The following is a 26638-nucleotide window of genomic DNA, read 5'->3' as shown; positions in this document are numbered from 1 at the left end:
GCAAACCAAATTACGATGCGAATCCTTTAACAGCCTAAGAAGTGTTCAGCAAGGTGGCCAGACTGATTTATCTCATACTGGAAAACCTGTGATATTACCGTCTTCGTTTACTGGTGGAGCTCGATATATGATGCAAAATTACCTGGATGCTATGGCTTTATGTAGGAATTATGGGTATCATGATTTTTTCATAACTATTACCTGTAATCCGAAATGGCCCGAGATGGTAAGGTTTATTGGTGACACATCAGTTAAGCCTGAAGACAGACCCGACATTCTTTGTAGATTGTTTAAGATGAAGCTTGATGCATTGATAAAAGACCTTAAGGAAAAAAAATTCTTGGCGATATTAATGCTGGTACGTGGAATTTAAATTTTTTTTCATCTATGTTATTTGTATTTGCTAACATTTTTTTTTATTTTTGACAGTTGTTTACACCGTTGAATTTCAAAAGCGTGGTCTGCCACATGCTCATTTATGTGTTTTTATGAAAGCTGATCATAAGGTTCCTACTGTTGAACATATTGACCCTTTTATCTCAGCGAGATTCCTGATAAAAATGAAGATCCTGAATTATATTCTCTGGTCTGTGAGTTCATGATTCATGGTCCATGTGGACAGGCTAACTTGAAATGTCCATGCATGGTAGGCAACCGTTGTTCTAAGAATTTTCCAAATAAGTTTTTGGAGGCTACTTCTGTTGATTCAGATGGATTTCCGCTTTATAGGCGAAGAGACGATGGTCACACAGTTATTAAGAAGGGTGTCACATTGGACAACAGGAGCGTCGTTCCATGCAACAAAAGGCTTCTTAGAAGATATCAGGCGCACATCAATGTGGAGTGGTGCAATCAGGCATGTTCAATTAAGTATTTATTTAAATACATTAATAAAGGACCAGATAGAGCCACTGTTGCTGTTATAGATTCAGACAGAGGGATTGATGAGGAGATACCGAAAGATGAAATAAACGAATATTACGAGGCAAGATATGTTTCTGCATGTGAAGCGAGTTGGAGAATATTTGCATGTGAAGTTCACTATCGGTATCCGTCTGTTATGAGGTTACCATTTCATCTTCCAGGCCAGCAAAATGTAGTTTTCAGTGGTGAAGATGATATTGAAGATGTGCTAAACAAACCTCAGGTTAATTCTTCTATTTTTTTGGAGTGGATGAACATGAACAAAAAACCAGAAACAACGAAAGTTACGTATGTTGAGTTTCCATCAAAGTATGTTTGGAAGTTAAAGGATCGTTGCTGGCAGCCGCGAAAAAATTATGTTGTTGTTGGAAGACTTTATTCAGTTTCTCCTTCCCTTGGTGAAGCTTATTACCTTAGAATTCTTCTAACCAAGGTCAAGGGTTCACGATCTTTTGAAGAAATTAGAACCTATTATGGTGTTGTTTATCCTACTTTTAGGGATGCATGTTATGCGCGTGGCCTATTAGACGATGACAACGAATACATTGAGTGTATTAAAGAGGCCAGTTTTACAGGAAATGGTCATTATCTTCGTTCATTGTTCGGTACACTTCCTTTGTCTAATACTCTATCAAGACCAGAAATTGTTTGGGAGAAGACGTGGGAGTTTTTGTCGGAGGACATTTTATACAATATGCGGAAGGATTCTGGGTTAAGTGGTACATTTTTTGTGACAACCCTAACTTTCAAGGTCAGTATCTATTCGTCACGTTATCTTGTTTCTCGTATTTCTCTTTTATATGTTTCCATGTCCTCGTGTTCGTGTTATGATAGCCATTTTAATTGGGCCGCACCCAAAACCCTCGTGGTCCAATAGGAACATATTGGGCTGAAATCGGCCCATCATAGAAACAGTTTACTTACATCCTATGGCAATCTAAATTAAATAGTAGCAACCAAGTAAATGGATTTGTACACATCTAGGCTAATAATCAGGCTGATTAAACATTGGGCTTGAGTCCATTATCAGCCGGCCAAGTAGGGAATCGGCCCATTAGTATTACCCGGACATCCTGTTCATTTAATTAGAAATAGACTAATGTTTATAGTGAGGTGGGCTTAGGCCCAGTTCGGTTGTAACAAACAAACCGCCTAAAATCTCTATCAATCCGTATATGTATCACATTAGGATGGTTTCAACATAAAGCAAACTCTATCTCTCTCAAATTTACACACGCCAACACCTAGAATTTCATCACAAAAGCCTTTCTCCTTCTTGATCGTTCGACGGCAGACGTAGGAGACCCCCCCCTCATTCGAAGCTTATAGTTGCGTATCCAGTGATCATACCTACCGGTTAGTAATGTTATTACTCATGCTGAGTATATTATATTAGTCGCATTCAATTATATGTTGTGTGTTAATATCATATACGTGCATCACGAGAGAACATGATTTTTGTTACTTGTTAGATTATAATTGATCGTAACATATGATGAACATATAATTGTGGTTTCTTGTTAATTGTTCTTGATTAAGAATCGTCATGTATCATAGTTAACATGAGGAGTATGATTAGTATTGACTCTGGTATAGGTTATTGAGATTATGATCGATCACAGAAGTTAGAGAAGTGGATTGCAGGTTATATGAATATAGGGTAATGTTAATATGGGTAACACAAAGAACCCATAAACAATATGAAGGAATTATTGGAATTTGCATGAAATCGGATCACCTTAACTTAATAAATTATCCACGAAAATTGTACTGGGCCGAGGGGATGAAGTGGGGCTCGCCCAGTTCAGCTGTACATCGTATGGGCCATTATTCACTGTTGGGCTGATAATACATGTTTGTAGTTGCTTGGGGCTGTTATAAAAAAAAAGAAACTGAACTAATAAACTTATGAATGTTGGTTTGGATCAATGTGCTAAAAAGTCGCCAATGGGGATTCACGAGTGGGCCGGGTAAAAACTGGGCTGTGCTAGACTTGACCAAAAACCAAATAGGTGAGTTACATGAAACCTATGTGCTGTGTATATGTGAATTTGTAGCGGGCCCAGGCAGGTTTTCATATCAGGTTGATTGTTGTGTTTTCTTGACTTGCATGTTTATTGGGTTGGGCCGAAAGGGACAAAAAGAAGGGGGTAGCAATGGGGTTGAATGAATTGGATATAACACTGGGGTGGTCTACATGATTTTGTAAGCACACATTGGATTGGGCTGGGTTAACTTAGGGAACCACAGGAACTTATTATTATTTCTTTGCATTGTACGATGTTGAAGATATATTTGTGCATAAGCTCGTTAATTATTATCACATAATTCACATGAAGCAAATAGGAAGCCGTGTGGCAGATTTATAGTCGGCCACTTTCTGATCGGTCCAATCAGATTCAGTTAGTAGTTAAAACATGGTTGCATTGTAGGGTAATACGAATTGAATAAACACATATGGCCGAGAACTAGTGTGTAGCCTGTTTATCTTAGTTTGAGGTAGTATATGAATTGCACCTATTTGTTATATCGACTGGGTTGGGCTTATGTTATTAGGCCCAACATCTATAGGGCAGCACATGATGTGATTTGGGTCGGACATTGAATGATGGCTTTGTTAGATATCGTGATATGCATAAGTTGAAACTTTGGGTCATACACTTGCTAGTTGATTTTGGTAGGAATGTAAGTGGTGTGTGTGTGTGCGTGATTACATGTTGAGCATTATTCGATACTTTAAATGGACGAATAGGCTGTCATGAGTTGTAGTGCATATGTGTGTTACATGAGCAATGATCATACTTGATGTGAACCTCGCATACGTGAATTAGCTGTACGTGAACGGTGTGGTGCATATGCATGTAAAACTGACTGTAATCGGTAATCCTTTTTAGGGTGTGCTTTGTTCGATTAATAAACAAGATATTTAATCTTACCGAGCAAACCAAGGTGAGTTCATTGCTCTTTTCTCAAGCATGGATCCCAGTGAAGGGTTAACGGGTAACGTTCCGATGAGGAATGCATGGGTAACGGGATGTTGGTTATTGTACTCTGTTTTTCTATCACTGTAAGACCACTACATCTACCGGCACGTTGCTTGTAGGGCAACGGGGGTTATTAGTTGATAGCGCTATTAGGTTTGGCACCCTCACGACGTTCAAGGGGAACGGGCGTGAACTAATTACCTTAAAACATGACCAATGCTTTGATAGAGGCATTGGGGTTGGCAATCACATATCATCTGGCCATTCGTTACTCGAGTAGTAACAACATCAAAACATCGAAACATCAACTATCCTAACAACATACAACATATCGTTTTGTAAACTGTTTTACTCACATGATCGGTAACACAACTTGGTAAACAAACACAAACCTTGAACTCACCAGCGTAGTCTGACACACTTGTTTACATGCTTGTAGGTAATTACTGAAGGAACTGGGGAGCTTGCTGTCTGATGCTGCTGAAGTGGTTGTGGTCATAATAAACAATTACTTTGATTTGGTTTGATACATTTACACATTTATGCTTCCGCTCAATACTTTGGTTTTGGTTAAACTTTTCAAACGTTATATCTATTTCAATTGGGTATTTCAATACTTTATAACTTGTGTTTGATATGATTAGTGGCTCTTTGTTGGATCGTTGCACCTCCAATAGGGACACGCCCTAGGTGGTTATTTGGGGGTGTGACAGTTTGGTATCAGAGCCACTGGTTATAGAGAACTCGGTTTTAAAAATGTTTTCATAAAACCAGACTATAACCGAATTGATCCAAACGATGACCATGACACTCAGCTTCAGACTGCAAGGTTCGTTCCTCGTTAGCTTATGCTTTATATGCCTAGTAAACGTAACTATAGCATGCACGATACGACATGATAGGCATCATGACACATTGATAGTGCAACATAACACTTGCATTTAGTAAATTCTAAACTTGTTGGTATTGCTTGTTTTGTGTTGATTGGAGTGGGAGAAACTTCAAACATAAGTTAAGAAGCATTGAGAGGAGCATGCAAACCGCCTTATTATCATGGGTGCACACATAATAACAACGCGTGGTGCATGCAAATCCCAATGAGGCTTAACGAGTGTAAGAGGGGTTCTTCCCTGTTTGTGTATGAACATAGTAGTTAATCGCCCCTAACATGATAAACCTGAATACTTTTCTCGTTCTCGACGCCTAAATTCGTTTCATTCTCCTATTATAGAAACATGAGTGGACGAGGAAACGGGCGTAGCAATCATTGATTGAAACCTTGTGTGCTTACTCTTTCTGTCATTTTTTTTCCTTTCTGCGTTAATACCCTCTTTTGAAACGTTGTGAGTGTGCATTCTTTCGTTTAACTTGCGTTACGTCATCAACTCGACAGGCATGTCTACACCGTCCGCATCTTCCGACCAATCCCGGGCGCCAGGGAAGGCACCCGCTGATACTCACTCACCCCCGCGTCAGATGGAGACGCGTGCTGCTTATAGGAGGAGACTCGCACAGGGCGGGGAGTCGTCCTCCCGACCTACGCATGCACTACCAGTTAACTCCCTCAGCGCTCAGGCCGAGTCGGCTGTGAGTAAGGCCCTCCGAGATTATAACCAGATTCTAATAGAACAAAACCAAGTCTTAATGGAGCAAAATCAGAAATTACTAAGAAGGGTTGATACCCAAGGAGGGCGGTTGGAAGCTCAAGAGAAGCAGATACAGGAACTTATTAGGAGGACTACTGACTTGAAGGCAGAAGCCCTAAAAGGGCGTGAGGTACAAGGTCTGATACTGAGAGATGCTCGATTGGATCATGAAAGGCTTAACTCGCATGCCGAAAAGATAGGTATGATAGATTGGAGGGTCCATCACTTGGAGGAAGTTCGCTTCGCACCTGAACCCGAGCCAGCCCCAGTCCCGGCACCTCCCGAACCAGAGGCGGAAGGGTCTGATGAAGAACCCGAAGAGGAGGAAGAAGATCCGGAAGAGGAGGAAGAAGAGCCAGAGGAGGTCTCGGATAATGACGAAGACGATGATGATGGTAGTGACCTCGGGGATGGTGACGTGGATGACTGACTCGTCTTTCAATCGTTTATCTAGTTATTTTTCTTTCAGTTGTTTTCGTATAAACAATCATGGTGATTAAAACTTTTGCGAATATTCGATGTAGTGACTTATATGGTTTAATTTGAATGGGTTTCTTATTTTATCGTTTAAAGGGTATTTCTTGTACTGAGTCGTCACCTTACCTCTTTTACCCTTGCACCACAAGAGTCACATCTTTGACTCTACGACAGTTACCTTAATTATGGTAAACCTCTCGCTGGCCTTTGTATTATCCGATGCCTATGGGTTGATGCAATGCCTCTATTGGTTGATGCAATACTCTTGTAAGTTTTGACATGGTCGTTGACATGGACTTGGTTATCTAGGTATCAAGCGGAAAATTCTCTGCAACCCGAAAATCGTGCGTTCCCTCTCCCCAGTGGGGAATCCTTATCAGTTTAAGATCATCGTAGTGGTGCCATTGTTGGCATTGCCACAGTCGTGAAAGCTCGGAAGTGTCTACGGAAGGGCTACCCTGCCATACTAGCTCTTGTCACTGATTCGCCACTTTAAGAAAGGAAGATCGAGTGTCTTCCACTTATCCGTGAATTTTCCGACATGCCTTCTGAGGAGTGAGCTGGTTTACTTCCACATCGTTAGGCGGAATTTCAGGTTGACCTTATGCAATTTCAGATTCCTTATGGGAAACAGAAATCCCTTAGGTTTGCGAGATACCATCACAGCTTCATCACAGGATTTTCGAAGGTTTCGCAACTTCAACCCCCTTAGCATAGCGGGGAGCTGTGAATTCCTGAGAAATAAAATCGGAGAACGTCCTTACAGCTTTTGAAACCCAACCCTACAACACGCGAAGCATCGCTTCTATCCGAGGGTAACGATGATCCAGCGATATACCATGATGGTGTTACGGAGAGGAACTGCACGACCTACAACCTCCGGTGGAAACCGTGGTCATTGGATTTAAGTGGGAGGCATTACTTGGACGGTACCGAAGGCACCAATTAGACCGATCACAAGGGCCTCCAGTGCACCCTTGTTTCAATAGAGCTAACCCTGTGATGGCATCGCTAGATGGCACTTCCGAACGAACACGGGATTAGGAGAACTATACCCACGCATCCCTGTAGACGAACCTTATCACTTTCACTTGTTATCGCCGCTAGAAGTGAAATAGTCACAGTTACACGCGTATGTCGTTTTGCAACACTAACCTTTACCCACCAAACTCTGTTTTGGACAAATGATACACTCGCGCGACCGCAATGTGACGAACCTCCCTGTTGTGCCATGCCGCCATGCACCACTACTGGAAATTACTTCTAGACAATAAATTTGTTGGCCAAATCCTTCGGATGTTTAATGGACCCCTGTTTCGCTCGATTCTTTGTACGAACCTCATTAATTCCCTGTTTCTTTGATTGGCAACTGATATAACAAAACGCTAACCACCATACCATGATTTTCACCGATCACAAGATTAGCCCCCCCCCCCAGGCGTGGTAAAGTATCTATAGATCGAGTTCGTCGGAACTCACTTCAAGCCATTGTTTTAGATCAATTTTCGGGACGAAAATTCTTTCAAGTAGGGGATGATGTGACACCCCGCGAAAACGCTTAACAAAACTAGCTTCCTCAGTGACCGTTTTCAAATTTCGGGACGAAATTTCTTTCAAGTTGGGGATGATGTGACAACCCTAACTTTCAAGGTCAGTATCTATTCGTCACGTTATCTTGTTTCTCGTATTTCTCTTTTATATGTTTCCATGTCCTCGTGTTCGTGTTATGATAGCCATTTTAATTGGGCCGCACCCAAAACCCTCGTGGTCCAATAGGAACATATTGGGCTGAAATCGGCCCATCATAGAAACAGTTTACTTACATCCTATGGCAATCTAAATTAAATAGTAGCAACCAAGTAAATGGATTTGTACACATCTAGGCTAATAATCAGGCTGATTAAACATTGGGCTTGAGTCCATTATCGGCCGGCCAAGTAGGGAATCGGCCCATTAGTATTACCCGGACATCCTGTTCATTTAATTAGAAATAGACTAATGTTTATAGTGAGGTGGGCTTAGGCCCAGTTCGGTTGTAACAAACAAACCGCCTAAAATCTCTATCAATCCGTATATGTATCACATTAGGATGGTTTCAACATAAAGCAAACTCTATCTCTCTCAAATTTACACACGCCAACACCTAGAATTTCATCACAAAAGCCTTTCTCCTTCTTGATCGTTCGACGACAGACGTAGGAGACCCCCCCCCCCTCATTCGAAGCTTATAGTTGCGTATCCAGTGATCATACCTACCGGTTAGTAATGTTATTACTCATGCTGAGTATATTATATTAGTCGCATTCAATTATATGTTGTGTGTTAATATCATATACGTGCATCACGAGAGAACATGATTTTTGTTACTTGTTAGATTATAATTGATCGTAACATATGATGAACATATAATTGTGGTTTCTTGTTAATTGTTCTTGATTAAGAATCGTCATGTATCATAGTTAACATGAGGAGTATGATTAGTATTGACTCTGGTATAGGTTATTGAGATTATGATCGATCACAGAAGTTAGAGAAGTGGATTGCAGGTTATATGAATATAGGGTAATGTTAATATGGGTAACACAAAGAACCCATAAACAATATGAAGGAATTATTGGAATTTGCATGAAATCGGATCACCTTAACTTAATAAATTATCCACGAAAATTGTACTGGGCCGAGGGGATGAAGTGGGGCTCGCCCAGTTCAGCTGTACATCGTATGGGCCATTATTCACTGTTGGGCTGATAATACATGTTTGTAGTTGCTTGGGGCTGTTATAAAAAAAAAAAGAAACTGAACTAATAAACTTATGAATGTTGGTTTGGATCAATGTGCTAAAAAGTCGCCAATGGGGATTCACGAGTGGGCCGGGTAAAAACTGGGCTGTGCTAGACTTGACCAAAAACCAAATAGGTGAGTTACATGAAACCTATGTGCTATGTATATGTGAATTTGTAGCGGGCCCAGGCAGGTTTTCATATCAGGTTGATTGTTGTGTTTTCTTGACTTGCATGTTTATTGGGTTGGGCCGAAAGGGACAAAAAGAAGGGGGTAGCAATGGGGTTGAATGAATTGGATATAACACTGGGGTGGTCTACATGATTTTGTAAGCACACATTGGATTGGGCTGGGTTAACTTAGGGAACCACAGGAACTTATTATTATTTCTTTGCATTGTACGATGTTGAAGATATATTTGTGCATAAGCTCGTTAATTATTATCACATAATTCACATGAAGCAAATAGGAAGCCGTGTGGCAGATTTATAGTCGGCCACTTTCTGATCGGTCCAATCAGATTCAGTTAGTAGTTAAAACATGGTTGCATTGTAGGGTAATACGAATTGAATAAACACATATGGCCGAGAACTAGTGTGTAGCCTGTTTATCTTAGTTTGAGGTAGTATATGAATTGCACCTATTTGTTATATCGACTGGGTTGGGCTTATGTTATTAGGCCCAACATCTATAGGGCAGCACATGATGTGATTTGGGTCGGACATTGAATGATGGCTTTGTTAGATATCGTGATATGCATAAGTTGAAACTTTGGGTCATACACTTGCTAGTTGATTTTGGTAGGAATGTAAGTGGTGTGTGTGTGTGCGTGATTACATGTTGAGCATTATTCGATACTTTAAATGGACGAATAGGCTGTCATGAGTTGTAGTGCATATGTGTGTTACATGAGCAATGATCATACTTGATGTGAACCTCGCATACGTGAATTAGCTGTACGTGAACGGTGTGGTGCATATGCATGTAAAACTGACTGTAATCGGTAATCCTTTTTAGGGTGTGCTTTGTTCGATTAATAAACAAGATATTTAATCTTACCGAGCAAACCAAGGTGAGTTCATTGCTCTTTTCTCAAGCATGGATCCCAGTGAAGGGTTAACGGGTAACGTTTCGATGAGGAATGCATGGGTAACGGGATGTTGGTTATTGTACTCTGTTTTTCTATCACTGTAAGACCACTACATCTACCGGCACGTTGCTTGTAGGGCAACGGGGGTTATTAGTTGATAGCGCTATTAGGTTTGGCACCCTCACGACGTTCAAGGGGAACGGGCGTGAACTAATTACCTTAAAACATGACCAATGCTTTGATAGAGGCATTGGGGTTGGCAATCACATATCATCTGGCCATTCGGTACTCGAGTAATAACAACATCAAAACATCGAAACATCAACTATCCTAACAACATACAACATATCGTTTTGTAAACTGTTTTACTCACATGATCGGTAACACAACTTGGTAAACAAACACAAACCTTGAACTCACCAGCGTAGTCTGACACACTTGTTTACATGCTTGTAGGTAATTACTGAAGGAACTGGGGAGCTTGCTGTCTGATGCTGCTGAAGTGGTTGTGGTCATAATAAACAATTACTTTGATTTGGTTTGATACATTTACACATTTATGCTTCCGCTCAATACTTTGGTTTTGGTTAAACTTTTCAAACGTTATATCTATTTCAATTGGGTATTTCAATACTTTATAACTTGTGTTTGATATGATTAGTGGCTCTTTGTTGGATCGTTGCACCTCCAATAGGGACACGCCCTAGGTGGTTATTTGGGGGTGTGACATTTTTTTTTTAAATTTCTACTATTTTTTTTAACACATAATGTTTTTTTTATTTAGTTTTCCTTATTTTTTAATAAAGTATGTTATTAAATATATTAATTTAAGTTTTTGTTGTAGGTTTTGCTGTCTCAGACGAGCGTTTAAAGAATATAACGTTGTCTAAAATTGAAAACTATCTTATCCGTAATGGATCCAGCTTGCATAGATTCTCACCGATGCCTGTTCCAGATGAAGATTCTACATTATATGAGGCTAATCGTCTAATAAATGAGGAGCTTTCTTGGGATAAGGATGAAGTTAGGGCTGAATTCAATAAGCTTCATAATTCTTTAAATGATGATCAAAGAGCAGTGTATAATGAGATTATGACTGCTGTTGGACGTGGGAAAGGTGGTGTTTTTTTGTGTACGGTTATGGTGGTACAGGTAAGAAATTTCTTTGGAAAACTTTAGCTGCTTCCATAAGATGCAATGGACATATTGTTGTTAATGTTGCTTCAAGCGGGATTGCGTCACTGTTGTTGTCACGAGGCCGTACCGCCCATTCAAGATTTCATATTCCGATTAATCTTACTGAAGATTCCGTTTGTCATATCAAACCTAATTCTGAAATTGCTAATCTTATAGACGAAGCGAAGTTGATTATTTGGGACGAAGCACCGATGGTACACAAACATGCTTTTGAAGCTCTTGATCGTACATTGAAAGATGTTTTGAGTGTCTCCGATTCACGTAATTCTGAACTTCCCTTTGGTGGAAAGACTATTGTTTTCGGTGGTGACTTTAGGCAAATCTTACCGGTTGTACAAAACGGCACAAGGCAAGACATTGTACACGCCTCTTTATGTTCATCTTACATTTGGTCCACTTGCAAGGTTTTAAAATTGACCCGTAACATGCGTTTATCTGTTGGAAGCAGTACTTCAAACATTGATGAGATAAACGATTTTGCGAAATGGCTTCTTGAAATTGGTGAAGGCAATATTGGTGATGGTAACGATGGCGATTCAACTATAGAAATACCAAAGGATCTTCTAATCACCGATTCAACTGATCCAATTCAAAGCTTGATTGACTTTGTATATCCATCAGTTCTTGACCGTTTTAAAGATCGTGACTACTTTTCTGAAAGAGCCATACTTGCTCCTAAAAATGAAGTTGTACATGGTATCAATGATCGTTTGCTTGCATTATTTCCCGGTGAAGAAGTAGAGTATCTTAGCTCAGATAGTCTATGCCCAACTGAGGAAATTAATGATCCATTACACCAAGATTTGTATAATCCTGATGTGTTAAATAGTGTGATTGTTTCTGGCTTACCTAATCATAGATTGGTGTTAAAGTTGGGTGTCCCAGTCATGCTTTTGAGGAACATTGATCAGCAAAATGGGTTATGCAATGGTACACGTCTTCAGATAACGCGTCTTGGTAAACGTGTTATTGAGGCTGAGATACTATCGGGAGGTAATGTTGGTTCAAGAACTTACATTCCCAGAATTAGCATGATACCGTCAGACAAGAAAATACCTTTCAAGTTTCAACGAAGGCAGTTTCCCATAACCGTCTGTTTTGCCATGACTATTAGCAAAAGTCAAGGGCAGTCTCTTTCCAGAGTTGGTCTGTACCTAAGAGACCCCGTTTTCTCACATGGTCAGCTTTATGTTGCGTTGTCGAGAGTAAAGACAAGAGATGGCGTGAAGCTTTTAATATCTGACAAAGATGGAAGACCAACGAATAAAACTACAAATGTTGTTTACAAAGAAATATTTGGAAAGTTGTAGTTGAATTTTTAAAGTTTAATTTCAAGTTGTAAATTTTATCTTTTATTTATAACGTAAATACTTTATATTATTATAGATATTTATTCCTTTTTATAATGTTGTAATTTTAAATCAACATATTTTAGTTTATGTACCATATTTTTTGTTTAAACCATTTGTAAAATATTTTTGAAATACTAATCATACAATTGATATACCTTTCGTTCAATTCTAACTTTAAAGTATCTTATTATTTTACGTATTATATTCCACTTTTAGTTACTCTGTATGTGTAACAATTAGATTTTATTAAGGGGTCAATGTGTAAATGTTTAATATTTCGTTGAATTTGATTGAACCGAAAATAAAACCATCATATCACACAGAACATCATTACCCATCAATCTTCTTCTCTCTGTTGGCTATACTTCACCGCCATTTTTGTAGGGTTTTCAAGTTCTTTGCATCTTCTACACTATAATCAACCGAGAAAGGTATGGCTTTCATCTTTAATCCCTGGTTTCATACTTTTTTTCTCTTTATTATGCATTAAAAATCAAGAACCAAAGTTCTACAGTACATTCAACTTTGAAACCCAATTTTGATTGTGATATCTTGCCGACCTTAATGTTTAAGTTATCTTTTCAATAGTTACCCATTGTTTTGTGTTTTTAAATATCATTTATCATGTTTAACTTTGATTATGACATAAGAATGTGATTAAAATTTTGCTTCAAAGAAATTAGGTTACTGAAATTTGGTTCCCCTTTGTAGATTTCTTATATATGTCTCAAAATTTTTCATTATGAGTATTAGTTTTCAAGTATACACATTGGTAATTTGAAGAAAACAAATTTATTTATATGTTTTGAATGTGTTTATTTTGTGTTTCTATTCATTTTATTGTTTGCTGAAAGAAAAACATTGATAATACTTTTACAGATATGGATCCAAATAGCAATAGTTGTTCTTTCTTGAAATTATTCGATGTTCTTCAGCCTACAAAAGTGGTATGTATTGTTTTTTATAATGTTTACAAAAAATTATGTTCATACCAATATGTCTTTTGTTTCAATTTATAGGAAATACCGTCTGATTTTGTCAACTTACTGTGGGGAGAACAAATCCCATATGGTGATTGTATTAAACTTTTTGCTGCGGACAACTTATGGATTGTTGAAATTGAAAATTATGGGTTGGGTCCTGTTTTAGGTGATGGGTTTGGTAAAGTCGTTACGGACAGTGGTTTACAAAAAGATGATTACCTGTTGTTCACCAGTCTTGGACCATCTACATGGTATCTCGATGTCTTTAAGTCATGTGTTTTGGATAACTCTTTTATCACTTCCATTAGACTTGATGATGATTTCATTGTAAGTTCTATGTATAAAATAAGTACTTATTTTATGTAAATTTTGTTTTGTGCATATTTTGTTTAACATAATTCTTAACAAATTCACAGCTCATGGCCGACAAATTCTGAGGACAGTTTTACGGCAGCAGTTATAAAGGTGGATCAGCAACTCTTTATGTCGGTGATAGGTTTTGAAATGTGAAGATGGAAGCGTTGTCCGACAAATGTGCTTTTACTGATGGATGGTCTAATTTGATTAGGGATCTTGCATTAGATTCCCGGACTACTTTTATTTTTACAATGGCTGGATATGATACTTTTCAGTTGTCCATTTTTAATCATCAAACTGGTACTCAAATGTATTTCAAGAAGGTTGACGTTGTTGTGTTGGATGATCCTATTTACGGAGATCATGGATTTGATTTACTGCTTACGGTTAGTATTTTTATTCTTACAATATTTTTTTTTCATAATACGAGGTAATTACCTTATCTTGAAGTTAACATTGTTTGTAATTTTGTATATTATGTTTTTTTAGTATGAACACAAAGAAAAGGTGATTACCAACGAAAGTGATGTTGATGAAGATCTTGCTGGTGATATTGTTGGTGAATGTACCCGCATTTCATCTTCCTTTGATGTCTATCAATCTCAGGTAAGTTTTCCACAATGAGCGTTATATAGTATATAATGAATCTAATTAGTTTTTCTATACTTATATGTCTATCATTCATTGATATGTAGAATGACCCAAAAGGAAAGTCAAAAATTGTATTTGGTCACGAGACGGTATCTCCAAAGGTTGTTTCGTATATACTAATTTAGTTTAATTCTTTAATAATTATTTTCAATAGATATAAGAAATTTTTTATTATTTTCTGTGTATTTGTTTTCAATTATGTAATCCTTTTAAAGATTAAATGTTTTAATTGTAATATGTTAAATCTTTTATTGTTTGGTAGGTTCATCCTAAGGTGAAATCAAAGGTTTTAGTTGGAGATAAAGGGCTTTCGAAAAAGGTTCATGATTCCATATTATACTTTGATGTTATTTTCTAAAAAAACAATTAATAGTTTGAAGTTTACTTTTTTAATGTGAAAACCCAGTTTTAAGTTTCTTTTTTGTACTTTTTTCATTCCAAACAACACATTACATGTATAAAAACATGCTTAATTAGTATATAATAATTTAATTATTTCATTCTATATCATTATGTTTATTTTTTAATTTTCTTTAGTTTGAACGAAAACGAAAATCAACTGCTTTTGTTTCTGATCAAAATTTGTCTTCTCACATTGTCTCTCAAGTAAGATATCCTAACCATCAATGTTTACTTTTATTATTTAAAGGACCCTGTATCTTATTGTTGTATAAATTTTTCTATATTATTTTAACACTTTTTCTGTCTTATTCAATTATGTAGGATAAACCAAAGTATAATTCATTCAGATCCACGACATCAACCGCCCGTCAAGTTGGACGAAAATTGTCTACATCAACAAACTTCAAAAAAAAATGATGTAATTAAGTTCACTAAGAAAGCCGAAAGCAGACTGGTATACTTTATAATCTTTTTTTTTTACGTCTAACACAACATAATACAAGACACATAACTTTTTAATCAATAATGTAATTAATCCTTTTATTTTCTTCTCAGCGTTTAACGACTGATGCCTCATGTTTCAAGGCATCTGTGTCTTTCTCTTGACAACTTGCACCATGTTACAGTTCAGAACCAAAAATGTGAACTGCTTAAGCTTGGCACAGGAGACGAGAAGTCTGGGAAGGGTTTCAGGAATGGTTTTAAAAAGTGGCCAGCTTTCTTGAAATTGAGTTACATTGACTTCGGATCTACTATGTTCTTTACGTACGTCAAGTCTTCTCACCGTTTGATGTTGACCAAAGTCGTACACAACAGCACAAAGAAAAGACGCCGCTCGTGAATGTTGGTTCTTATGTTTATGTTAGTTGGTTAAGGATGAATATTAACTGTGGTTTTATGGTTCGTTTGTTTTGATACTTTAGGAAAGTATTAATGTTTTATTACTCAAGTGTTTTGGTAATATGTATTTTGTTCTTCATATGCTTATCATTTGGTTTGCGTGAAATGCATTTTTTGTTACCATGTATAAGCTATGAAATTGTAAATAAATAAATAAAACCTAAATATATTGTTGATTATGAAGACATATTTTTTTTCAAATTCCTTTACATTTGACTTTCATCATGATGGCAATCTTCGTATTTTCGTATGAGTATAATATATTTGGAATGTTCAACATAATTGTAACAAATTATAAGGACTCAATTAAAATTCATTTAACTTAATACATATTTGGAAATATGTACCGTGAATTAATATTTAATTTAGTAAAAGATTTGTAATAACATTTATTTGTACTAAATTAACAATATCTCACCAATCTATATATACATTCTCGATTTCGGTATTCTATATCATAAGAAAACACATTGTTTATTTATCTAATTTTTTCCGAATACAAAGCCAAGCAATCGGGTGTTCATCGTGAACAAATCTTCAAGGTACTTTTCTTATAATATGTATGTTAATGACACCTATTAATGTATAACAAACTGTTCTTTTAACATCTCCAACAGATCTCATTGATGTTTAGATAACTAATCACCATGTATTATGTAACATGTTTTTAAACTAATAAGCATGTATTATTACATGGTTTATAAGATTTCGGTATGTGTTTGTATTTTTTTATTTTTAACCAATCATATATTATGACATGGTTGTTAAGAAAATATTATTACAATAGATTTTATTTCATTTATGTTTTAAAAGTCTTCATCATATATTACGAATGGTATTCAACATTAATTTTATTAATTTTATAATTTATATTACATATATTGTTATTTGATTTGTGTATGTTACATGTCTGTGTAGGTTTTAAATATGTCTGAAAGTTGTTCCAGGTAATTTTTTTTTTGATGTTATACTTTTTTGCACATAATACCCATTAATAATTTCTGTTTTGTTAACATCTGATTTTTTTCAATCAGTATTAGAGAACCTTTCTTTTGTAGACACATGACTGGAGCCGACGAAGTTTTACTGGTATTTTCTAAATATCGAGATTTATTATACTGCGTTATTGTTTGGGTCATGAAATACAATTTAAAATTATTGTATGGTTTATAAATTTCAATTATAATTATAACTTTGTTTGGATTTATTGATTTATCAGGCAATTCCTTCAGATGCTGCATCCAAAATCTGGGATAACGATAATTCACCCAAAAATGTTATCATACAAAGTCATGATGGACGAAAATTTAATGTTTCTATAAGCGAAGCCAAAGAAAAACATTTCTTTTTCCATGGTTGGTCAAATGTTGTGAAACATTTACAACTCAAAAAAGGATGTTTGGTGCTTTTTAATCCTATTGATTTATCTATATTCAAAGTAACACATTTCATTGATTGTGTGTTTCAAAGCTCTTTTTGGACATCGCTGTTATCTACCAAATCTAACTTTATTGTAAGATTACTTATTATTTCATATTATTGATGTTATTAAATTTATGTTTTACGAACTCATTAGAAAAGTAACATTTGTATTATTATTTGTTAATATTTATACAGGACATTCCTGAGTCTATACTGGCAAATTACTTTGATTATACGGCCGATGATATAATTTCCTACATAGATGTAGGCAATAAAAAATTTTACGTAAAGATTCAAACGCTGTTTGGTAAAGTCGGTTTCTCCATTGGTTTTGATGTTATTGTTACTTTATTTCACTTGGAGCCCGGTTGTTATTTAATATTCACAAGAGGTTTTGGAAATTATTTCCATTTAAGAATTCTTGGAAAGAATGATGTTGAAATTAATTATTCTGATGTACAACTTGATGAGGTAAGTATACATTTGCTTGCTTTTTTATATATTTAAATACTATATTGTTATTCTAATAAATGTTGTATGTTTTTTAGACTATAGTTGCACCTATTGATGTACTTGACGAGCCAGATAATGATGAACAAAATAATGTTCGTGTTTATAAGTTTCATCGTATGGCTTCTAAAGATTTTGTAAGTTTTAATATTATTTTATGAAGTTCTATATATACAAAATTACATATTTTTTCATTCACATATAAATACATTATTATTTTTATATTCTTATTTTTATTACTTTTATTTTAAAAAAAATGACAGCGATTGCCTGATAAGGTTTCAAGTATAGCTAAACTTGGAACTGATTTAAAACCTATGACCGTTAGACTTTTGCATCTGCCTGAACAAGAGGAGTTTAACAATCCCACCAGACGTGAAAAGACAGGAGAATATTGGCGTTATGCTTTATGCAAATGGTCCAGATTCATGAAACGTGCGCGCATTAACGAGGGTGATACGGTTTACTTTTCTTTTGATGAAACTCATCAAGTCTTGAATGTTGACTTGGTTGTACCACACCAAAAAAAGAGTAGGGATTAGTTCTTTTACAATTACGTCTTGGATATTTTGTTTTCCTATGAGATACATTCACTTTGTGATTTTTAATAATTTATAAATGTTTATTAATACTCCTTATTCGTTATAAAGTTTAAATTTTATTAAAATGTAGCTATATATTTATTTGTTTAGAAAGATAGATTAACCACATGTTACTATTCACGGGATATTACCTACGTTGATTACTTAATTACTTATCATGATTTCAACATTAACCATTTGTTTGGTTATATTCCGTAATTTACTAGACTACCTATATTTACTAATAACTTTCCGTATTTGTTTGGTTATATTCCGTATTTTACTTAATTACGTTACGAGACTACAAATGTTCTGTGCAAAGAGATGTTCTCTAATTTATAGACTGATTTATAGTTTCATAATTTCAATATTAATATCCTACTCTTATATTATTTATTGCTTTATTCAGAATTTTATATTTACATTTTACTTTATATTTTTTGTTACATTTCATTTTTAATATATATTACATAAAATTTATATAAACAATCTGAAGCACATATAAACAAACACAAGTTACTTTGTAAATAGATATATTTAAACATTGATAACCAACAATTATTTATACACAATACCAACTGTTAATTACATTCAAAAAGATGGTACGTGGTTGGATGATATAATAGTAATTGTCTTTAACCTTAGACTACTTAGGAACTAAATAAAACATCATAACCATAGAAACTTTGTCCAAATAACAGTAAACATAAAAACATGATCACCAAACAGTCATCATTTGTTCTACAGGAACACCTTCGTCATTAGATTACCTGTTAACATGCATTAACCCCATCCACGTGTGATAAGATCAGCAGATTTGTTGAACTTACAAATGTGAAATGCAGTGTCTCACCCAAAGAAAAGTCATTCTCCTTCATGAACATCGGCCAACCTTCGATTGCATACCTTACAACATTTCCTTTCTTTTGGCGCCTAACATTCATTTTCATGGTTTTTCCATTCATGTTCCTCACGTTTAACTCATGACATTTATTTCTGAATCCAGCTGCTCTTACAACATTAGCAGGCATTCTCTGCATGCAAATCCGTATTTAACAAGTCAATCAGCCATATTCATGTTATACTATTTCAGTCTATGATTTACTATGTAAAAAATACATACCATGCGGTTTTTCCTTTCATTGTGAAATCATATTTTCCAATTATCTCAACAGTAGTTGTTCTTGCAACAAGTTTTCCTTCATCATCCAATATCTTCAACGCATTATCATCCCTCTTTCTTTTTTCCTTTAACTTAATTTTCATAACATACATTATATTTAGAATAATATCTAAATTTATAACAAATGTTATTATATGATAAACGTACCATCCGTTTCCGAGTTATCTCTCCATGTGTTGATACCTTTTGCATTTCAACTACTGTCCCGCATATCAGCTCCTTACTGACCTCCGCATGACAATATGCCTCTACCTGTTTTGCTTTCTTCTTAACCTGTTAAGATAACCGCTAAATTTAGATAAGAATAACCATTGACGCCTAATTAAATATGTCTACATATATTAATGAAACTAATAATTTATTTTTATGTTTAAATAATTACATCATATTTTGTTGGTTTCTTTGTCTCTTCTGTCATCGGAATCTTTGTTTCTACCTGTAACTTTTCTTTTCCAGCAATGCTCTTATTCACCTCCTGTTTTTTACTACTTTCATAAATCTGTGTATTATAGTTAATAAAATTACAAAATCGGACTGTAATGTATTTTTATCTACATAAATATAAGCTTAGTACCTCAGAAATCATATCATGTATGGAGTCATCATCATCATCACAGAAGGTCTGTTATACAATAAGATATTAGCAAAATAGGCGTATTTATTACTAAACTGTTATAGTTGAAGTTGATAATACTTACAAACTGGACGTTTTTGTAGTATGTGTCTTTAGGTATCTCCAGTAGAAACTCGTCTTCACTTTCTTCTTTTTTCGACAAAACAACCTCAACTCCTCGACGATAAATCTTTATCTCAAATGTTTTGCTGTCTGTCTTCATCAACACCATTATATCATCATCTTCTATCCCAAGATCATCAAATAACTTCGGACAACCTTTTGTAAAAACATAATTATCATTTATTTTGTCCGTCTCAACTTTCCAAATCTTACCTGCTGCACATATGTTATAATAATCGTTGACTGGCGTGTAAGAGTAACATTTTGTCACATAAGCTTCGGGAATCACCTGAAAAGTTATGTACCATTTTACTCTCAAATATATATGTATATCAATTATTTTACAACTATAATAAAAAAATAGATTTATACATAGTCGTATACTTACTATTATCTTTAACACGCCGTAACGGTTTACTGTTAAGAAAGAGTCACCACATATGTTGTTGACGAAACAGTCTATGTAAATATCTTTATCTTTGATTATCCTTAAGCACAACAATGTCTCCTTTGTCAACTGAAGATCCCTTACGACATTTTTCCAACCATCAGTTATAACCGATTCACCGCTTATACTTCTCAAATAAACTGTCCAACTTCTTTCACTTTGATGATGTATCATTACTTTACTTCTTTGCCAATAATCACCATATACACTCTTAACAAAGTCAATTGGCAGCACCTGTTGGTAAATTTATGTTATAGATATTATCTAATACAAATTAGATATACTTTTTTGTGTAACAATTGTAACATACCAGTTTCATCGAGTAATCCTCATCTAACACAGTTATGCATGACGAAGTCATCTTTATATACCTGTAACATATCATGTATATATTTGATTACAATATACAATAATACCATATACAATATACAATATACATATAAACAATAAGAAAGGAACTGTTATGTATTCAATGTATTTAGACCTTTGAAAAGTAACAAGATACCTCTTTTTTTAGTCTTTAATCTTTCTCTATACATATATTATCATATATAATGAAAAATAATAGTATTTGACATCAATTTAAACCTATTTCAATATAAGTGTAAAAAGATATTATGAATATTAAATTTTATGTAATCCTGATAAACTATTCAATCATTCAAATAAGAATGTTAAACAAAAGAACCATAAGTTTTTTCACACGAACATTCACAAACTATATCAACCAAATAAGTTTAGTAACCTAAAATTTATACCTTCAAAGACAAACAATACAATATAATCCGTTTTATAGAAACATAAGATACACAATAAATAACAATGTTAATCAAGTATTTTTGTGTTATAACCTATTCAATCATCCAAATAACAAATTTAATGAACATTTTTTAATTTTCACAACAAGATCCACAAAATATATCAACTAAATAATCTAATTAACAGAAATTATATATTGTCATACACATGCAATAAGATCTAATTTCTTTTAGATACACATAAGATACAGAACATTAAATTTCATAAAAAACTAAAACCTGATTTCACGTGAACTTTAACAATAATCGCCGGAAACAGTTCGGTGAAGTCACTCAAAGCGAAAATTGTCGTTCAAGTTAGTTGAGAATAAGTGTGAAAATCAAAGACAAGATTGCTGTTAAAGTGATCGGCAAATATGTCGGTAAACTTACTTTACCAATTTCTTCTTCACCGTCATTGTATGTTTCTTGAGGGAAGTGATTTTTGATTGAAGATGATGGAGTGTTGAAGGAGTATTGATATGATATGTGATGATTGTACTTGGTATTTTAATTTTAATATTTAAGTTATGTTTTTTTCTTTTTTGTATATATCCGTTTATGTTATAATTATGTCATAATATTACATTAACGTTCTTTATTTTCCTGTAACACCCCGAAAATATAAATCCTTATATTAGAAAATTCAAAGAGTAAATAAACAAGAACTAGTTAACTAGGAAAAATCTAACCTAGTTAAATACAAGGCTAACAACAACTTGAATAGGGTTAAATAACCAAAACTAAGTGTTAAACAAAAGTGGAGGGACCAAAATTGTTAAAAATGAAACTTGTATTACTAATAGTAACAAAATCAAAACCATACACCCCATTTTGGGGGTCCTGGTCGATCAAAGAACAAGCAGGGGCGACATCCCCCATTTCCAAACCCTAACTTCAAGCAAATCTCTAAATTGAAGCCTCAAATCAGCCCTAAATCAAGTCTTGAACACAAATTAGTGATCCTCATCGCAAGAGGATTAAGAGGTATGTAAAATTTGATAAGAATTCTCTACTTGAAATCCTCATGAATTTAAGCAATCTGAAATTTGTTGATGCATGATAGTAATTTAGTCAGATTAATGATGATATGGTGTCTAGGAGTAAAACCTAGACAACTACATGTGAATTTATGCCCAAATTCAGGAAATTCCATGAATCCATGGAAGCTAGGTTATGGGTTTTATAAGATGATGATGAACACTAGGATTTGAATGATAATTCTAGTATAAATTTCATTATAGGAGATAATTCCTGTGATATTGATGCTAAGATGTGTGCAAGGTTTACTAATTAAAGTGAAATTTGAGGTTTAATTGCAAGTCATGAACTTGGAAATGATGGTAGGAAAATCTGACCCGTTAGGTGTTTGTTGAAATGCCTAAGTGAGGGTTTTTATGCTAAATTTGATGAAAACGCAGAATTTGACCATGTCTTATAAATGATGTGATTATGGTCGTGAAAAGAATTCTAAACAAGTTAAAAACTGAATTTATTAGGCAAAGAGTCCGGATCATCAAGCGGACAAGCCGGAGGGAATTCACGGGGAAAAGGCGCGCTTTAAAGGTATGAAATTTATCGTTTCATTACATTATACATATCGATAGCTTTATGAGTTGGTTAAAGAGGAATAAAAGCATGATGACCGAGAATTACCATTATGTCATGAAATTGGCTATTGCCCTAAACATGTTATAAACATGATGTCTAGTGTCCGTAAGGTGCTCACATTATGCACCTAAACGGGTCAAACAAGTTTTGAGAATAAACATGAAGCATGACTTTATTATAATGTGCAAATAATACATGAGGTGTAGGCCGTGTAGCGAATACCATAAGACAAACTTATAAACCTTGTTCTTATTTTAGACGCTACGTTTTGGTTTGAATGCATGATCATAGTACAAAAGATCTATTAGAAATCTTGTAATTTAGTGTGATTGTTAATTTCCGTTACATGCCCAATTAAGTTATAAATGAGCAATGTGATAACCGAAATACAGATATGAAGAATTAGCCCAGCCATTTAACAATTTATGCGAAAGTATGCTGTTTCGTCACATAATGAACCAGCAAAATCCTGCATTTTAAACAAAGGAGTCATGTGCAGAGTCTACCGTAAATTACGGTGGTACCGTAATTTACGGTAACCTGCAAATTTGTTACGGTGGATTCCTACTGAGTTACGGTAGGCCCCCAAATGTCCAGAAGCCACCGTAATTTACGGTGATACCGTAAATTACGGTGGAGCCTTGTTGAAGAAAATTTATTTCTTGTTTTGAATAAGTTTTCGGATCTAATCCAATTACGTGTTCTATCATAGTTAATAACTCTAATGCTCGTTAAACACGTTAGCTTTCAGGTACCCAAGTGAAGGATGAAGATCAAGCATGACAATTCGAACCGAACACTCTAGCAAACGCTTCCGCATATAATCTTTTGTCTTAAAAACCATGTAAACAATTGTAGTTAATGTCTTGGTTATGATTTTGTAAGAATTGTACATGTTTGTGGTGTCTAGTTTGGATTAAAATGATGAAAGTTTTTGTTAAGTCAATATTTTGACATTAAATGCAAGGTAATGTTTAACAATGTATATAAATCTGGTTCTTATAAGCTGGGTCTTACATTTCCCCATTATGTTTTTCAATATTATACAAAAATAGCTATTCACTAATTACTACCAAGATGTCGTAAATCCTTTAAATCTGCTAAATTTTCTATTACTAGCAATATTTTATAAATCTATTACATTGTTATTACACATTTACAATAATTACATTAATTTCTATATTTTTTTACAATATTGAGTTGAATAATTATTTACATAAATAGTTATAACAACTTTTGATTCTATAGTATTTTTTATTATACTTTCCAAATTTCTCATATAAATACATACTGATATTTTTTTTTCTTTCATTCTATGTGTTGCCATTACTATTCGATTGTTAGTCTTCTTTCTGAACTGTCGTGTTTGGGTGAACATGTATCGTCATGGTCCGTATTTTATCATAACTATACTTGATCCACTATCCCTTCAACAGGTACATAACTTTCATTATTGTTTTTATAAACTAATTATTACTATTGTTTGATATTTTATTCGAAAGAAATTTTCCATTATTTTTTTTTTGGTTTTCAGGCTATACCTATATGTATGAGTAGATTTATATGGACAAATAAGTTACAATCATCAACTGTTAGTCTTAAATTTGATGAAAAGCATTCATGGCGTGTTCGCATCAAATTAATAGAAGATGTATTCTACTTTACGGATGGATGGCCTGATGTTTTAAATTACTTTGGTCATGGATATTTCTTCATTATTTTCAACTATCTTGGTGATCGTACTTTCAAGTTCAAGCTTTTCTGTCATGATCCAAATAAAGAGTGGGGGAAACCATTTTGTAAAATTATCCAAAATCCTTTACAAAGTCCTATGGTACGTACTTTTATTATACATTTTTATTTTTTTTTGTCTCGATTTATTAAAAACATAATACTCATAAATTTTATAATAATTAATTTCTTTACAGGTTATACCAGATACTTTTTTTTCAGAACATTATGATTATCCGTTACCGGATAACAAAGTTATACTTAACGTATCTGAGAATCATAAATGGGAAGTCCGTATTAGAAAGATTGGTCCAAATTATTGTTTTGCTGATGGTTGGTTTAAATTTATTGAAGATCTAAGGTTAAATCCTGGCGATATTTTATGTTTTAAAATAAACGACGTGAAACATTTTAATATTACCATATTCAATAAGTACGGTCGTCAACTTTTGTTAAAGAACACTCCTTTGATTGAGCAAGAATATGAACATATTAGCAATGTGGAAGGTTATCGACAAGTTAGTGATGATCCTAACTATCCTTTTTTCGCAATGACAGTATCTAATGAATTGGTATTATACTATGTTGTTTTAAGTTTAATTTTTTTTGTTAATTTTTAGTTTTTTTCATTTACTAACATTAACATATTTTTAATATGCTTATAAAATGTAGATCCTTCCCAAATTGATTACTGACATAAGTGGTTTCAATGAGTTTTCTGAAATAAAGATCAAAGTTGTTAAAGGAAATACTTGGGTTAAGAATCTTCATACACACAATATTGATGGTCAAATAAAGTTTGTCAATTAATTTATTCTCTTATGTATTATTCATCGTTTACCCTATTTGTATATGTACTACTAATAATGTTTTTCACATTTTATCTAACATAGGTACTGTGTCGTTGGATGGCATGATATACTTGAAGGTGAACATATTTCCTTAGGTGACGATTGTTTTTTCAACTGGTCGAAAACGAATTCCAAGTTATTGGTTACGAAACTCAAGCAAGTATAAGTGCTACAGTGATAGACTTTCACTTTTTATTTAAAATCCGAAAAAAAAAATTATATTACAATAACTTTTCGACCCCCCTTTATTTACGTTTCCGGTACAATGCGTTTGTTATTTTATGTATTTTAAATTCCGATTGCCATTATAATTTTATCCTAGGAGTCTGTTTTTGATAACTAACATAAATCATTTATATAAGAAGGACAAACATGTCATTTTTCAAGACCGCGAAATTCGCTGGTATTAGCACTATTATTTCAATAGAATAATTATTGCAAACTCAGAATTAAAAACCATGTGTGTCGATTGTCAATGGAGTGCCAAATGCCAAGAGAGTGTATAATGCATTGAGCTCAACTACTATTGGTTTGACTTTTAAATTAAACCCATGCATTACAATTGATGTGCCTTTGGTATATATGTTTTTTGTTAAGAAAGATAGATTAACAACCCGTGAGTATTCACGGGTTATAACCTAGTCTTCTATACATATAATAAAGTAAATCACATGAGGACACATGGCATTTTATGAGTTGAACTCAATTGTTTTTTCCCTCCTAAATAAATAGATATAGATAATATTTTTTAATAAGATTCAAATAAAAGAAATATTATTTTAATACATGAACTTTATCTTTTTATCCTTTACCCTAAATAAATAGATATAAATTATATCTCAAATAAAAATTATATTATTTTAATCCATAAACTTTATCTTTTACCATTTATATTTATCATATCTTTGCTTTCTAGTAGAGATTAATAAAATTCAATTATAATAAAATAAACATGTAAATAACTAATGGCTTTACTAACGTTTGACTTTTAATGTAAAAATATCAATAAAATATAAGTAATAAT

At 34.1% G+C, this 26638-nt stretch overlaps 1 protein-coding gene across 1 annotated transcript; it reads left to right on the top strand.

The window, feature by feature from the left end:
- Positions 1-643: 643 nt before the first annotated feature.
- LOC110892561 lies at positions 644-12409 on the top strand. The gene is made up of 3 exons (XM_022139718.1): positions 644-1643; positions 10747-11010; positions 11055-12409. Exons 1-3 carry the CDS (start codon positions 644-646, stop codon positions 12407-12409), a joined length of 2619 nt encoding a protein of 872 aa, XP_021995410.1.
- Positions 12410-26638: the final 14229 nt, after the last annotated feature.

Source organism: Helianthus annuus, chromosome 2 (genome assembly GCF_002127325.2).
Source record: "Helianthus annuus cultivar XRQ/B chromosome 2, HanXRQr2.0-SUNRISE, whole genome shotgun sequence".
Lineage (NCBI taxonomy): Eukaryota > Viridiplantae > Streptophyta > Magnoliopsida > Asterales > Asteraceae > Helianthus > Helianthus annuus.
This window is presented reverse-complemented; position numbering and strand designations above follow the sequence as displayed.